We start from the raw sequence: 17841 nt of genomic DNA, 5'->3' as shown, positions 1-17841 counted from the left end.
CATTGAATTTTCAAATGTTTGGGGATTTTCCATCTTCCTGTTGTTAAATTCCAGTTTATTTCCACATGGTCTGGTCACACATACTGTATATTTTCAATCCTTGCTTGGAGATGTATTGAAATTTCCTTTATGGCCTTCATATGGTTAGTTTTTATTTTTAAACTGTACTCCAGCTCATTATAAAAGAGGGGGAAGGTGCTAAACACAAAAGATAACCTGGGAAAATGCTAAATGCCCTTTAGGAAGAAATGAGACGGGGAGACAAAACGTCCTAACTTCCTTTCTTGGGCTTCCAAATAAGCCTCTAAGAACGGTGGCAATGTGATGAGGTGGAATGAGCACTGGCCTGGGTCTTGGGACATCTCTGGAGTTCAGTCATGGCTTTATCCTTTGTGATGCCTGTCACCTTGCAGAGCCACCTACTACACAACCTGAGACGTGACCTTTCCCCATTCATGTTGCAGGTACTATCATGGGCAGGCCCCACGGATAAACTGGGGATACAGATGTTGGAAGAAGAAATACGTATTTGTGACCCCCTGGAACTCACATCCTAATAGGGAAGTCAGACGAGGCAAATAATACACAGAAACAGACACACAACAATAGCTAGTTATAGGAATGAAGCACAGGGGGCCAGGATTCAGACCAGGTGACTGTCCCTTCTGATTCTGACACTGTAGACCTGGCAGAGCTTCATACTTTGTAGTTGTAAGAGCAAGGACTCCAGAACGAGAACACCTGGGTTCAAATCCTGGTTCCGCCAATACCAGCTGTCTCCTTGAGCAAGTTTCTTCACTTCTGTGTGTGTGGGTGGGGGGTCATCTCTCTTTTAATAATTTTACTTTATATTTATTTATTTTTAACTGGAGCCTCATTGTTCTCATCTGCAATGACGACTAACAATCGGTCTTGGCTCCCAGGAGCGTTGTGATTGATAAGCGTAAAGTATTAGAGGAGTGAGCGGTAAGCAGCTACTGTTTGCAGTCAATTATCTGTCATCACTGTTACTCATCCCCGAGAACCCGCTGGGCTCTGAGTCCATACTTACTGCCTGCTCATTCCTCATCCCGATGTATCTGATGCCCACCTCCTGCGCAGCAAGGGCGATTTCGGTCACCGGGATGCCTACGATGCCGAACATGTAATTCACGTCCTGGGGGGCGGCCAAAAGCAGAGGAATGAGGCCGGGACCCCAGCCCGCCCTACCGAGGCGGTAAAAAGAAAACCTCCCGCAAACCTCCCTTCTGCCCACCTCCCCATCCCGCCGCTTTCCCGTTTCCAAGACAACGCAGCGGCCCCGTCGGGCTTCCGTAGGGCTCTCTGCGGCTGGCAGGTCTCACACCTGGGTTTTCAGGGCCTGGGCGATGACTCGCGCCCCGGACACCTGCCCCTCGAGCCCGTCACTGCGCGCCGCCAGGTTACTTTCCGACATCTTCCACCGCAGCGGACAGCAGGCTAGCGCGGAGTCACCCTGTCAAGGCACCCCTGAGGACACCAACCGTGAGGCCGCTCCTCTGAGGGACGAGGGGAGCGATCGGCTCCTTTAAAGAGGGGGGGGAGCGGGGCTGCAGCCAGCCCACTGGCGCTGAGGCGCCGGGTAAACACTCTTTCCTGTCAGGGCCGGCCCTTCTCCCCGGCCCGCCCTTCACGGAACCCGCGGAGCGTCAGTCAGGAGGAGGCGGAGGCCTCCGCCGAGCGCGTGAGAGGTGGGCCCGCAGTGGGGTCTTGGGCCTCAGCCTACCACCTAGAGCCTTTTCGGAACGGGTGGCGCCTGCGCAGAGTCTGGGCGGAGGGGGAAGCAGGCGCGGGCCGCTGCAGAAGGGGGCGTGGCGCGCACTCGCGGCCCCGCCCCGCAGCAGGGCGGGTGGGGCCTGCGCAGAGCTCGGCGGAAGCGAGGTCAGGGGCGGGGCCGCGGCAGAAAGGGGCGTGGTTCCGGGGCTGAGCGCGGGTTTTGCTGGGACGCCAGTGGTGGGTTGGCGCCAGATTTTGGTCGATGCGGCTTTTTTTTTTTTGCGTTGTGTGGTCGTGTCCCCTTGTCCCCTTGTCCCCTTGTATTCTAGGCTTTGACGTACACGCTTATTTGATGGATACGTTCGTAACTTTGCAATCCTTAAAGATAAATGCCAACTAGTTAAATCCGTAGGCGGATGCGTACTCTTTAACTTAGACTACGACACCGAATCTCCCAGCGACAGCTGAAGTAACTTGCCCAGAGCCATTGGACCAGACGTCTTGCGCTCCCTTCACCCTTCCGCCCTTTGGCCACAAGAGATAAGAAGGGCCCCTTGAGCCTAGTTAACTTCTAACGGTTATTTTCTGTAATCGTTGCTAATAACCCTTCACCCTGCCTTTACAGTGAAGTCAGGAAATGGTGGGGAGAGTTTTGAATCTTCAGAGTCAGCCTCTCATTATAACCAGCTCCTGCAGCTGAGAACCTTTTTGTAAAAAAAAAAAAAAAAAATGTGATGAAGTATTTATTGATTTACAGTGTTAATTTCTGCTGTACAGCGAAGTGATTCAGTTCTGCCTCTACGTACACACTTATTTTTCATACTCTTTTCTATCATGGTTTATCACAGGAAGACAACCTTTTAAAATGCATTTTTTAGTGAAAATGTCTTTACAGTGTGTGGTTCATGATGCCAGGGCCTCAGGGGCATTAGACTACCTGCTTAGTAGCAAACAGAACTTCTCACATCATGAAGAAGAGTGGAACTTAAAGTTGTTGAGGATTTGAAGTGTTTTAAAGCAGAAAGACTAGTAATATGTGGGAAGGAAAGAAACCAGAGCAGCTTCCCAGATGGCACTAGTGGTAAAGAACCATCTGCCCATGCAGGACACAGAAGAGAGGGGTTTGATCCCTGGGTGGGGAAGATCCCCCAGAGGAGGGCAAGACAATACACTCCAGTTTTCTTACCTGGAGAATCCCCGTGGACAGAGGAGCCTGGTGGGCTACAGTCCATGGAGTCGCAAAGAGTCAGACACAACTGAGCGGCTTAAAACAGGCAAAGAAGCCGGAAGCAAGGAGAGTGGGTCCTGGGTAATGAAATGAATGAGAAACTTTGGAAATGAAAGAATTCCTAAACTCCTGGAGCTCTTCCAAAAAGGTTTCCCCTTGCATTTCAAGTCCTAACTCCCACTCTAAGCAAAGGAATGAGAATGGCTGCATCTTTGGGTATGGGGACCCAGCCTAATGTAGCCCATCTAAGAGGGAGATTTCTTTAAAGTTTTAGAGTTCATCTAAAAAATAAAAGCAGATCTTGCATTGTATTCCAGAATCTGCCCATATTTTAATATAAAAGTGATCTTTTTAATTGAGGTAAACATACACTTAAATGTACAGCTCTTAAATGACACTTGTAGCCACCGAAATACAAATGACATTTTAAAATACCTATGAAAGTTGGCATTCCGGAAAGATGCCAACTTTGAACACAAAATGTTCTTTGTGTGTCTTTGAATAATCCTTGGCACAATGTCCCCTGCCCCTGTTTGAGAAGCATTGACCCTTCATCTCTCTATCGTGTGGGATTGTTTCTGTCAGCACCTATGTGACAGTTTCTACCCCCAAGCATCAGAATTGCATGGAAAGCCTTTTATTTTTAAAAATATTTATTTTTGGCTGTGTCAGGTCTTGGTTGCGCCATGAAGCTTCCTTGTTGTGGGCATGTGGGCTTCTCTCTAGTTACAGCGGGAGTGCTCAGTAATTGTGGCTTGAGGGCTTCGTTCCCCAGCATCCTGTGGAATCTTGGGCTTCCCAGGTGGGGCTAGTGGTAAAGAACCTGACTGCCAATGAGGGAATGTAAGAGATCTGGGTTCGATCCCTGGGTCAGGAAGATCCCCTGGAGGAGGGCATGGCAACTCACTCCAGTATTCTTGCCTGGAGAATCCCATGGACAGAGGAGTCTGGCGGGCTGCAGTCCATGGGGTCACAAAGAGTCGGACGCAACTGAAGCGACATAGCACACAGTCAAGCATGTGGCGTATTAGTTCACCAACCAGGAAGTAGTCTTAATCACTGCACCACCAGGGAAGTTCCTGGAAAGTTTTTTTAAATATACAGTTGCTTGGGCCTACCCCACATCTTCTGAATCAGCATCTTAGGACAAATTAGTCACCTGTGTTTTTTTTAAAGCTGCTATCTAAATTTGATTTGCAGCCTGACTTGAGAAGCACCAGCTCCATACTCATGCTGCACGCATGAGTTAATAATTAAACGTGTGCTTGCCTATTATCAAATACTGATGCTTAATTTGGATTTTTGGGTTCAAGGCTAGTTTGACATTAATAGCACAGAATGTGTAGGTGGTGGTTAGTCAGTTCATGGACTTGGGTTCACTAGTGTCCCAAAAGATTCACTGACAGAATCACTCAGTATAGTGTGAAAACTGAACTATGAATTGGAACAAACCCCCTGAATTCAGATTAACATTGTGCAAAAGGATAAATTCTCAACTGAGTAGACTCTGCCCTTTAGCTGGGGGAGAAGTCGATGAGTCTGTTGAAACTTGTTTCACCTTTACACCTTTGAGTACAGGGCATAACATTCCATGGTGAACTTGGGTCTCATGATTCAGCAGAAGTACTGAGAGTCTCCCTCCAAGATTTGCAGGCACTTGGAGCAACTGCCTTCAATCCAATGGCAGTGAGCAGATTCCAGGATTCTTCAGTAACTTATCCAAGGCCTTTATGCAGACACTGTAAGCATTAACCACGTCGTTTACTATTTAAATTGGTGGTAGGCATGGAATTTTATTTGTTGGATATTTTATTGAAATTTTGTTTGTTTTGCCTTGTTTATTGGTGGAAGGAGGCCAAAGGAGGAGTAAGTCTAGTTTGTTTGTTTTTTAAAAGAAAAGGGTGGAGTAATGATAACATGCTATCCAAAGAGCAGAGTCAGTCATCAGAGAGTTTTCATACTGGTTACTCTATTTGTGAGCTCGAGACCTGAGATCCTACACTGCAGGTGGCTTCTTTACCACCGAGCTGCCGGGGAAGCCCAGGAACTTCTTAGGCCCCAGAATTATGATATTGTGTTTTAACTTCAGTAAACTAACAAGGACACTGAAAACCCATGTGATTATTTGAAAGCATAACACTAACTGAACCTGTAAGAAATATTCTCGTAGGCATATTTTATCAAAATGTGAAGTATTTGGTTATTGTGTGAAGAAATGAATTGGGATTATTTATGATGCATTATTGGAGAAGGAAATGGCAACCCACTCCAGTGTTCTTGCCTGGAGAATCCCAGGGACGGGGGAGCCTGGTGAGCTGCCGTCTGTGGGGTCGCACAGAGTCGGACATGACTGAAGCGACTTAGCAGCAGCCACAGCAGCAGCATGATGCATTATAGAATGGCTGAAAATAAAATAAAATTGACTGAAACAGAGGAGAAAACTGAAACTGAGTATCTTAAATACAAACAAAAGCAACAATAACCCAAAAGGAAGTCTATGTAGAACACTCTTTTTTAAACCAAACTTGAAAACTACATCAAATGGTTCTTTGAATAAAGCAGGTTAAATTAATTTTGTTTGCTTCTCATTAAGCTTATGAACTGTACCGAATCTCAGAAATAGGTCTGAAGTGAAGCCAGTGAGAAGCAACTTCATTATTGAACCAGCAGGGCCAGATTTAATGGCTGTCACTGGCAGACAGGGACTGGGAGTTTTTCCCAGTTGCTGTGTGACATAGAGAGTGGTTGGATCCCTGCCCTTGGTCTGCAGGCTCTTCACCTTTGCTTTGTTTTTTAATGCCAATGAGACTCAGCAAGACCCAGAACTGGAGTGGAAGCACTCCGGGGGCAGAAACTGAAGGAGCTTTGTTTTGTTTTAAACAAATATGGGGTTTGACATCAGCAATTATTAGATCACTGATAAGGTGTCTATTTTTTGGAAAATGCACCAGAAATGGTGACAACTATAGGTCATGCTGTGAGGACATAAGTGGTTTATTTCAGATGGCTTAGAAGTCGTAATATAGAATGTCTCCATATGCTGGAACTCCACAGTTGGGAGTGGTCTGTGGGCTAGGGCATCAGCAGCCCTCACCTATGAAACATGGTTATAGGTGTTTAAAATGTTTTCTGTTTTCATGTGTTTCTTCTGTTTCACCACCAGCCTTCATTTGAGCCCCTTCCTTTAGCTTTTTATATTGTATCATATTTTTTAAAACTTATTTCATTTACTCGTTTGACTGTGCCAGGTCTTAGTTCTGCTGCATGGGACCTTTGATCTTCCTGCGGCATGTGGGGTCTCGTTCCCTGACCAAAGGGTGAACCCAGGCGCTCTGCATTGGGAGCACAGAGTCCTGGCCCCTGGACCACCAGGGAGGTCCCTGTACTGTTTTCTTTTGCTTCTAATCTAGTCTGTGTCAGCTCCAGGGTAAACTCTGAATGATTCCCAGGGTTTGGAGTTGAACTGAGGTATAACCCGAGGTGAGGGACATCTTCATGATGAGGAACGCAAGCCCTTAAACTTTTTTCTGCATTGTGACCTTTGAGTTTCTGTTTACAGCTTAGCTGTGATGTATTGTTTTATTCACTTTCTTTTTATACATTTATAATTTATATTTTTGATTTTATATGTTTTATATATATATACTTAATGTCATTTATGACATCTTTCAGACACATGAATAAGAAGAGAGATTAATAGACACCCAGGTACCCGGCCCTAGTTTAAGAAATACATTACAAATAGGGCAAAGTCTGTGTTTCCTCCCCCATCACATCTGCCCCCGTGCCATAGTGGTGACCACTACTTGACTTCAGTGTTTATCATTCCCACATGTCCATTCTTTAGGCAACGGCATTTGGGTTGTTTTAAGCTTTTTGGTGTTATAAGCATTTTTCCCTGAACGTTCTTGCGTGTCTCCTTGTGCGTATGAGTGAACTTGTATGCGTATGTATCTAGAGGTGTTATCAGAAGGTAGGTTCTTGTTTCGTTGCAGAAGGAATTCAGAGATGAGCTAGGAAGGTCATGAAAGCAAAGTGAGGATTTATTTAAGGGAAAGGATGCTCTCAAGGCAAGAGCAGGCAGTCTCAGGTGAGTAACTGCACTGAGTTTCTTTGGCAGGCTGGTTTATGGAGTGTAGAAATGAAGGGATAGAACATTCACTGGGGAGGCAGGGGTCTGGGGATCATTGTATTCTCTGAGTTTCTTCCTAGCTCTGCCTTCCTTAGGGAAGAGGCATTTCTGTCCTTATTTAGCCTTAATCAGAAATGTCATGGCATTGGTGCATGATGGGAATATCTTATTTGCAAGGCTAATTTTACTGTAATGAGGGCATAGTGAACAGAAGGTTACATTCAGACACTGGCGATTCTTGCCTTTTCCCACCTTTCTTTGTCTGCCTCCAGGACACTTACCACCCCCAACGTGTAGTTTCCTGTTAGTCTGGTTAGATTCTTGCTTTTCTTTGTCTGTCCAAGGACCCCCCCATTGTTTACAAGATGTGTGGTTTCCTCTAGCTAGATGACTGCTTTAACTTGGGCAGGTCATCATCAGTTTTACTAGAAAAATTGATCTCTAAACTTCCTGTACCAATTTATACCCCTGACTTCTATATATAAGAACTCCCCTTTTTCTGCATCCTCAATTGTGGAATTAAAAATTTTTTTTTCCAATTTTATAGTTGTGAAATGGATTTTCATTTCCATTTCCATATCTAGATATAGATTCCCACTCCAGTACTCTTGCCTGGAAAATTCCATGGATGGAGGAGTCTGGTAGGCTAGTTCATGGGGTCGCAAAGAGTCGGACACGACTGAGCGACTTCACTTTCTTTCTATCTATAGTTCCTTCTGGAGAAGGAAATGGCAGCCCACTCCAGTGTTCTTGCCTGAAGAATCCCATGGACAGAGGGGCCTAGTGGGCTACAGTCTATGGGGTTGCACAGAGTCGGACACAGCTAAGCAACTAACACACACACGCACACACAGATATAGATTACATAGTTACATATTCGGATTTATCCTTGGGTTTTCTTCTGTGATTTACCCATTTATATCTTTTGTCCTGTTCTTTATTGATTGTGTATCTTTTTCTTATTGTTTTATAGATGTTTTTATATATTCTGGATACTTATTCTTTGTCTTTTAACTTTGCTTATAGTTACGTTTGGATAAGGATATGGCAACCCACTCCATTATTCTTGCCTGGAGCATCCTGTCAAGGGAATGTGTGATTTCCTTGGTTCTGTCTCATCACAACAAAAATTTGAAGCAATGGATGTTAAAGCCCTCAGTGTGTCACAGCTCTCTACAGTGTTACAGCTCCGTGTTACAGCTCAGTTTTATTTAGAAAATAAAGGAAAATACATCCTCGAGGTGTGAGCGTATACCGACCTAAAAGACGTGAAGGGAAGAGAGAGGGAGCGCGCCCGTGGGAGAGAGACCCCCAGCCCTTTGGCTCCTCTTTTTATATGTCTTTTCCTCACCCTGGGCCTGCCCTGTGTAAACTGGGCTAGCCACGAGTGCTGTTTGTTCTACCTGAGGTCCTCACTCAGGTCCTCAGACCTTCCTTTGTTCTATTTTCGTGGGCTTTTCCCTTCCTTGTCTTCTAGCCACCACCATTCTGGACTCCTTTTTCCTGTTTTAACTACCTAACACAGTTATGTGTTTGGATTTATCCTTGGGGTTTCTTCTGTGAATTACCTGTTTATATCTTTTGTCCTGTTCTTTATTGTTTATCTTTTTCTTATTTATTTTATAGATTTTTAAAAAATATATTCTGGATGCTTATTCTTTGTCTTTTAACTTTGTTTATAGTTCCTTTTGGATAAGGACGTGGCAGCCCACTCCAGTATTCTTGCCTGGAGCATCCCATGGACAGAGAAAGCAGGCTACGTTCCATGGTTTGCAAAGAGTCAGACAGGACTGCAGCGACTTAGCACATAGCACATAGTTACTTTTGATGTACAGAATTTTGTGGTTTTCTTGGTGTGTGGTCACAACTGATAATTATTCTGTTTTATTTTCCTTTGTTTTCGGCTGAGTTGCACCGCTTATGGGGTCTTAGTTCCCTAATGAGGGATTGAACCCACATCCCCTGCAGTGGAAGTGTGACGTCCTAACCACTGGGCCACCAGGGAATTCCCATAACTGACAGTTCCTTTCCTTTATGTTTTATCTCTTCATATCTTGCTTGAGAAAGACTTTCCCTAAACTGAAGTTGTAAGGAATTTTTTTGGTGTGTTTTTATTTAAAGTTTAGGTTTTATATATATAAATGTATTTATATATGTATTTATATGTATTTTTTATAAACATTATAAATATTATTTATATATATATGTATTTAAGCTTCATGGTCTACCTGAAATTGATTTTTATATATGATGACAAGTAGCAATTCAGTATTTTTTCCCCAAATGATACATAATATGTCTATATCAATTAGATTTTGCTGTGTAATTAACCATTCTAAAACTCAGTGACTTAAAGCAACCACCACTTATTTAATTTGTAATCCTGTGAGGCTGGGCTCAACTGGGCTTCTTCATTATCTGTGGTCAGTTGCTAGTTAGCAAGGTCACTCTGCCCCTGGAGGTTGACTGCATATCCCCAGGGGTGGCAGGCTTATCCTCACTGCACATGTATCTTTCATCATTCAGTAAGCTTCCCTGAGCTTCTTTGTTTGGCAGCAGTTTGCAAAAGGGGACAAATCCCACCGTGAAAGCCTCTTTGTGCCTACGTTTGCTAACATCCCATTAGCCAAAGTGCATTACAGGTGGAGCTAAGACTCTGAGTGGGCTGGCATTAGTGTTTCATGATAAAGGAACATGAACAAAGAGAGAAGAATTTCTAGCCGTTTTTATAGTCAGTTTACTAAAATACCTGTTGTCCAAGCATCTTTGATAGTGTGCTTCATTCTTTTCCCAGTGATCCATAAGGTTATTTATCAAGTTGCCATGCATGTTGGCCTGTCTCTAGACTCTCTGTTCTTTTCCTACCCCAATCCAGTCCAATCCTATCTTAATTTCTACATTTTTGAAATAAGCCTTTATGTTGGTAGGATAAGTTGTTCTACTTTGTCATTTTGAAACCATCTCACCTAATGTAATTAGTTTCCTGCCACTGCCGTAACAAACTGAATGGCTTAAAACAACATAAATTTATCATTTTAAGAGTTCTGTAGTTAAGACATCTGACACAGGGTTCACTGGGATAAAACATCAAGGCGTTGGCAGGACCGCATTCCTTTCTGGAGTCTCTAGGGGAGAATCCACGCCTTTCTCCTTCCAGCCTCGGGAGGCCTCTCACATTCTTGGCTCCATCTTCAAAGTTAGCAGTGTCAGGCCAAGTCCTACTCACTCAGGTTCTCCTGCTTCTCTGTTCCTAAGGGCTGTGTGACTACGCTGAGTTTACCTGGACAATCCAGGGTAATCTCCCTATTTCAGTCAGTTTATCAGCAAACTTAATTCCCCCTTTCCACATATTCACAACTTCTAGGGATTGGGATGTGAACCTCTCTGTGGGGCCATTATCCTGCCACTGGGTTTATTCTTGGCCTTTTTCTCTTTTGTGTAAATTATAAAATCAGTTTATCGAGTTCCATGAAATACTCTGAGATTCTAATTGGAATTACATTGTTCATAAATTAACTTGGATAGAACAGTATCTTTATATTAAGTCTGTTTTAACATAAGCATGATATATATCTCTCCATTTATTTTATTTTTCCTCAATCTTTAATAAAAATCTTTTATTATGTTTATGTCTAAGTATCTTACTATTTGGTTATTTGCATTTTCTAGTTTTTTTGGAGGGGTCAGTGTATTAGAATGCAATTAATTTTCATGTGCTGGTCCCAAATCTAACTACTTTACTATATTTTCTTGTTAATTATAATTAGCTCATAGATTCTCTTGGGTGACTTTGTTGATAAGCATGTCATATTCATGAAAGTTCTGTGTCTTTTTTTTTGTCCTTATATCTTTTATATTTTGTATTTTTTAACATTCCTCAATTATTTTAAAATATTTTTTAAAGGCTGTACTCCATTCATAGTTATTATTACATATTAGCTATGTTCCCTCTGCTGTACAATATATCCTTGTGACTGACTTTGTACATAATAGTTTGTACCACTTAATGCCCCCTCCTTCTTCACTCTCTCCAGCGGTAACCCCTGGTTTGTTCTCTGTCTCTATGCGCCTGCTGCTTTTTTGTTATATCTGCTAGTTTTTTATGTTTTTTAGATTGCACATGTAAGGTATTTCATTCTTTGATATGACTGGGTAGTATTGCTTTCTGTGTGTCTTCTCTGTCCATTCATCTATTGACGGATACTTAGGTTGGTTCCAAATCTTAGCAATTGTAAACAGTGCTGCTGTGAACATTAGGGTGCGTGTGTCTTTTCGAATTAGCATTATATCTATGCCCAGGAGTGAAATTGCTGGATCACTTGCTAGTTTCATTTTTATTTTTTGAGGAACCTCCCTGCTGTTTTCCTCAGTGGCTGCACCAATTTACATTCCCATCAACAATGTGCACAGGTTCCTTTTCTCCACATTCTCACCAACGTTTGTATTTGTATTCTTTTTGATGCTAGCCATTCTGATAGGTATGAGGTGATATCTCATTGTGGTTTTGATTTGCATTTTCCTGATGTTTAGTGATGTTGAACATCTTTTCAGGTGTTTGTGGACCATCTGCATTTCTCCTTTGCATATATACTTCTTCTTTTTCTTATCTTATTGCACAGGCTAAGACCTCCAATACAGTATAGATAAGAAGCACTGATATGTGACATTTTAATTTCCTTTAATGTGTTAATGTGGTGAATTGAGTTGATATGCTTTCTCATATTAAAGGATTCATCATTCTTTGATAAATCCTACTTGGTCATGATGTAAACATTGCTTAATTAAGTTTGCTATTATTTTTATTTAAGCTTCCTGCATTTATGTTTAAGAATGAAAGTTAACCGTTATTTTCCTGTCTTGAACTATCCTTATCTAGCTTGGGTATCAAGGTTATACTTATACTGTCCTTTAAAAAGTTTTAGAATAGTTTGTATACAATATTTATGTTTAAATATGTTTGTATAAAAAAGATACAGTATGTATCTTTACTTGGATGTTTGGGAGAATTCTACTGAAAAATATACCAGGATTGGTGCTTTTAGAGAGAGTCTTTGATAATTTAATTTTTCTTGGGAAATTGGTCTGCTTCATTTTCCTATCCTTTTTGAACTTGGTTTTGGCAAGCTTTATTTTCTTAAAAAAATGGGCATTTTCATCCAGATATCCTTTTAACACATATTTGTACCAGAGCATCCAGTAATCAGTTCTGTGATCTCCGTTGTAATCACAAGTGTGCTCCTGTTTAGTTTTTCATGTACATGTACATGTGTTTTTGTTACTTTTCTCCTTGATCTATCTTGATGCAGTCTTGTTTATTTCATTAGTCCTTTCAAAGAACCAGTTTTTGTGCCCAAGACTTCTTGGAGAAATGGCCACTTCCAACTCTGAGCCAGGAAATGTATACAGTAAGCTTGGGACATCTTTTAGTGTTAAATTACAAAGAAGGTGTCAATTAGAGTAATGTCAAGAGGAATCAAGGGCTGACTCGAAAAGGCTACTATGAGTCAAGGATGAGTTTCTATAATGATAATAATTGCAATGGAAAAAACCCATGAAATATGTTCAAATCCTTGAATTTATAATATTTTTAAAAAATTGGTCACCTTCAGATAATAAGTTACTTGTCTTGAAAACTGATTTTAAAAAGATTGAGAGAGAGAATCTAGCGTTTATCCTGTCTTTGCTATATGAACTGTACCATTAGATAACCAAATAATAGATAAAATATCTCTTTATAAAAACCACTACAATTAATGAAGGAAAATGAAATAATAGACTACCAGCATTGCAATTCTAAATGAATAGAAAAAGGCATTAAGGATTGATGGTTTGTTCTAAGATCATAAAAATAGAGTCAGACACACGTCTCATGCCAAAAGAACATACTACCATGCATAGTCATCCCCAAAGGATAGAACCTGAGTTCAATCCAGTCTCTGGATCCAGCTGTCCTATTAAAGGATTATTGTCAGTTTATTTGCCATATTTTTAAAATCACCTCTTGGTTGGCAGTTTATCCTATGTGTATTTTTTCAAGAAAGACTGATAAAAATAATATTCCCTGAGTTCTTGCATTGTCCAGTCTATTATCTCTTATTTCTATACTTCAAACACAGTTTGGCATAGAAGAAAACTCCTGGTTCATATTTTCTTCTTCAGAAGGACTCTATGTAGGGTTTACTAGCATTGACGTTATTGTGGCGAAGTCTGAGGAGTGCCTGATTTTGTGCTCTTATAAATGCCCTTGATCATTTTACTCGGCTTTCCAAGTGATTCCCACTTTGTCTTTGAAGGTTAGGAATCTTACTAGACGATGTACTGGTGTTGAGATTCTGTTTCTTTCCTTCCTGAGTTTTGGTGTGTCCTTTCAATATGTAAGTTCAAATCTGCTTTTCTTTCTGGAAAGTTTTCTTCAATTACATCTTTAAATAATGTTCGTCTTCCATTATCTATTATCTGTTATTGTATCATTATGTATTATCTATGTGTAACAACTTACCACACATTTAGTAACTTAAAACACAGCATATTTATTATCTCACAGTTTCAGTGGTCAAGGCGTCTGAGCAAGCTTAACTGCACCCTTTGAGCAGGACCTCCCAAGGGCACAGTGAAGATGTCAGCTGGGTTCACAGTCTCATCCAAGGCTGAGTCCTCTTCCAAGCTCAACTGGTGTTTAGAAGAATAATTTCCTTGCAATAGTAGAAGTCCTGGTAGCTTTCTTCTTCAAGGACAGGAGAAGAGAAAGTGTCTGACTCCAGGGAAGACACCAGTTCCTTTTTCAAAGTCCTTTACCTGATTAGGTCAGGCCCACTCAGGATAATCTCTTAAAGAACTCAGAATTAGCTGATTTGAGATTTTAATTACATGTGAAATCCATTCACCTTTGTCATGTTCTGTTGACTGGAAGCAAAGCATAGCTTCTACCTGCATTCAAGGGAAGGGTGTCTCCACGGCACATTTATTTCCCTTTTCTTTTATGGGTTTCCCAATTGTGTATATGTTGGCTCTCATTCACCAGCCCTCCCTATCTGTCATTTCCTCTAGACTCCTTTTCAATTCTACATTTCCATTCACGTTGCTCACTTTCTCATTCTTGACCCCTTGTCACGTATATTATTTACAGCGTCATCAGATTCTTTGTGCTGTTCTGTACTTGCTTTCGTTTCTTTTTTTTTTTTAAGTTCATTTTTAAAATTGAGGTGTAATTGACATGTAAAATTATGTTAGTTTCAGGTGTACAGCATCATGACTTGATATCTGGGTACATTACTAAATGATCACCACAGTCACCACACATAGTTGAAAATATTTTTTATGATGAGCATTTTTTATGATTTACTTTCTTAGCAACATTCAGATATGCAATACAGTATTATAAACTATAGTCACCATGCTGTACATTACATCCCAGGACTTATTTTGTAACTGGAAGTGTGCCTTAATTTATTTGATGGTGTTTGTTTTTCCTTCTCTCTTGCTGCTAAGTCGCTTCAGTCTTGTCCGACTCTGTGTGACCCCATAGACGGCAGCCCACCAGGCCCTGCCCTCCCTGGGATTCTCCAGGCAGGAACACTGGAGTGGGTTGCCATTTCCTCCTCCAATTAAGTTCTACCAAATAACATTTCATTTCCCCCCCTCTGCCTTCTCCTCCCCCTCCTCTCTCTTCTCCTTTCTCTACCCCTCCACCCCTGCCCCGCCTCTCTTTTTCCTTCCTTTTAAAAATGATTTTGTGTTTGGTCTTTTTTTGTGTGTTTGTCTTATAAACCAATTGTTTGGGGCTTTTTCATTTATGGCGAGATATTTGGTTACAATGTTTATGTGCTTTGTGGCAACTTGCTAGTGAATAATCTTAGTTTGCTTTTCTTATAGGATCCTTTTTAAAGAATTTAATTACTCTATTTATTTATTTTGGCTGCACTGCATGACTTGTGGAATCTTAATGCCCCCACCAGGGATCAAACCTGGGCCCCTCAGCAGTGAAAGCGCAAAGTCCTAACTAGTGGACCACTAGGAAGGTCCCAGAGCCAGGATTTCAGATCAGATATTTTAAAACTCAAAAGCCCATATTCTTTACTTCCATAGTATGCTGTCATTTCAACTGACTTTCTTCTTACTTAAATGACTTCCTAAGATCAAATCCCGGAAGCGTACTTTTGTGACTTATAATACAAACTGTCAAACTTTTTTTCCCAATAAGAAATTACTACTTATTATTACTTTACTAGTTTATTTGTCCAAATTTAGTATTTTAAAATAGTACAAGTTAATGTTTATTTTGTACGTAAGTTCAGAGTCTTTCAGAGTGTTCGTTTATGATTTGTTTTCTTCTTTACATCTGTTCTTGTTCCTCGCCTAGTTGTAAGTGTTATCTTGAGGTTCAATTTTGCATCTAAACTTTAATTTATTGATCTGTTTCTTTTATTGTTTTAACTGCTTCAGATTTTAGACCGTTGTTTCATCAAACCTCTGATACCCAATTATAATTTATTCTAGCTTTCTTAACATTTAATATTTAACTCCTGATTTTGAGTTTGTTTTTGTGTATGGTGTAAGTTTAAACTTATTTCCAAATTGTTATTCAGTCATCCCAATATCACTTATTCAGTCAAACTTTTCCTCTTGTTATTCTGAGTGTGGTGGCATGAAAAGAGTGTAGGCCTTTGGACAGAATTAATTTGAATTGAATCCTGGTTCTAGATGTTGGTCCCTTTCAAGTTTAGGAGTAGCCTCTTTCCCAAAAGAGCCAGGCTGTATTCCACTGCTTCGCCCTGAGTGCTGAGGAATGTCGCACCTATGAGCTTGGGGAACTTGGGCCAAAGTTCCCCAACTGGGAAAGCTGCAGCAGTCAGTCAGGCGTCTGCCCTCAGATGCTCTGCATGGCCCAGGGCAATGGGACTTGCGTTAGTACCAGGATGTAGTCATGGCTGAGCTGGGACCCTTGCCAGAGGGGAAAAGGCACACAAAAAATGCCCAGTCTATTCAAAGCCGGGCATGCTCAGCGCCTCCAGGAGAACAAAAGCAGAGATGGTAACCAGTTCTCTGCCACGCACGTGAGACGGTCACTCTCACCCAGGACTGTGTGCTGCGCTCTGCTTGGCGGTGGGTCACCTACATCTTGCCACCACGCTTGTGCTGAAGGCATCGTCCACCAGGACTCAGGACTGACAGCACCTGGACCCACTTGCCTGCTTGTCGCTGCTCCTCTCTTGGGGAGCGTAGCTGTGCCCCTCCCGTATATGCTTCATGCACCCTCCGTAGGAGGAGGTGGCCTTTGGCAGGTTTTCTCTAGTGCTTTGTTTTGCTTTAGCTTTTTTTGTTGTTTCATTTACTCTTCCTACTGTCATCCATTCTCAGTGTTTCTGGACTGTCCAATTAGGGATTGTTCTTTTGACTTGGGGACCGTGGTTTCCATTGTTCTCCGCTGCCTGCATCCAGGGCATCCCCACCATCCTGTTGGTCCTGTGACGTGGGTGTCTCCCTCGCCAGCACGGGAGTGACAAGCCTTGAGGTCCTGATCTTTGGCCTGTCTTGCCTTAGGGATATCATGTCCACCATATGCTTAATTCATGAAGAGCCGTTCCATTGTGCCCACTTCTGAGCACATCTTCCCTGAATATTTGACCTGTGGTTCTAGAGCATCGTGCTTTCTGTCTACTGCTTGTGTTTCTCCACGTCCAGCCTTCAGGGCCTCATTCTCTAAAAGGTGCTTCTTCTGACCACTCTGATTGAAGATAGTCCAATACAGAAATGGGCGGGGGGGGGGGCGGCGCTTCTCAAGGGCTTTGAAAGACAGTTCTTTGCTGACACCATGGAGGCTTATTTCAGAGACCTTGATGACAGTTCTGGAAGGCTGGGAAGGTGAAGCCCAGCCGGAAGTCATAGATGTCCCAGAAGAGCAGGGTCGCCACAACCGCCCGCACTGTTCCTCTGGCCCAAGACCCGCGGAGAGTGAGGACGCACAGCTGCTCTGAGCTCGCCCTGCTCCCTTATCCAAGGTCTATGAACCACAGTTGAAGAGCTCTCAGCAATTCATTTTTGGCTCCCTAAGATTTCAGATAAATTTTTGAAAAGAAATCCGGTACATTTTTGCAGAATATAGCTGGAAGATTTTTCAGATTATCTATTTATTTATGAATGTATACTATTTACAAATTTTTTAAATTAAAAATTAAAATTTATAAATATGTCATTTATTTTATTGTATTTCTACATATTTCTTATTCATCTTATGAAATTACTGAATGGAGTATCTATCTATTACCCCTGTTTTATTCTTTTAAAATCAGGGACTTTAAACATATGAAAATCAGCAACAATCTGGTTCTACTGTGATATTCCTTTTGAGGCAAAAACAAGCACTGAATTATTTAACTGACCTGGGTCAGATTGTTCTGGGGGCTCCTCCCACCTCCAATTTGGTAGTTTACTTCGCTGCTCATTTTCAGTAAAATAGTGGAAACGCTCTGAAATCTGCCCACGTTCTCTCAGCCCTGTTGGAGAGGCTCCTGAGAGACAAAGGTGATGGTTCTGGCTCACATTTTTCTTTGACGTGAGCAGAAGACAGAGACACAATGGACCTGCCTTTACCCTCCAGCCCAGTGGTTCTCCTGGTGACCCAGGCTGGGAGCATCAGCTCCACCATCACCCAGGAACTTGTTAGAAAAATGCATATTCTCGGACCCTACCCCAGAGCTTCTGAGTTAAAACTCCCAGGAACAGGGTCCTCGGAGCTCCGTGCTCAAGC

The 17841-nt window shown here is 41.9% G+C and overlaps 2 protein-coding genes across 3 annotated transcripts in view; one reads left to right on the top strand and one right to left on the bottom strand.

Moving 5' to 3' along the window:
- The window catches only part of HACL1 (2-hydroxyacyl-CoA lyase 1), a 41362-nt gene extending 39877 nt beyond the window's left edge, over window positions 1–1485 (bottom strand). The window contains exons 1-2 of the mRNA XM_005910547.3: window positions 1346–1485; window positions 1052–1156 (exon numbers count right to left, since the gene is read on the bottom strand). Of these exons, the coding sequence (XP_005910609.2) occupies window positions 1052–1156; window positions 1346–1435 (195 nt within the window). The 5' untranslated portion in view covers window positions 1436–1485. The remainder of the gene's footprint in view (window positions 1–1051; window positions 1157–1345) is intronic.
- Window positions 1363–17841, top strand: part of BTD (biotinidase) — a 49864-nt gene continuing 33385 nt past the window's right edge. The window contains exon 1 of one of the 2 annotated variants that reach the window (XM_070377147.1): window positions 1363–1503. The gene's annotated coding sequence lies outside the window, so the exon portion shown is untranslated. Of the gene's footprint in view, window positions 1504–1574; window positions 1710–17841 lie in introns of those variants that run through there. The other variant, XM_005910545.2, reaches the window with a different exon arrangement.

Source organism: Bos mutus, chromosome 1, assembly GCF_027580195.1.
Source record: "Bos mutus isolate GX-2022 chromosome 1, NWIPB_WYAK_1.1, whole genome shotgun sequence".
NCBI lineage: Eukaryota > Metazoa > Chordata > Mammalia > Artiodactyla > Bovidae > Bos > Bos mutus.
Note: the sequence above shows the minus strand (reverse complement) of the source record. Positions and strands in the feature narration are given on the sequence as shown.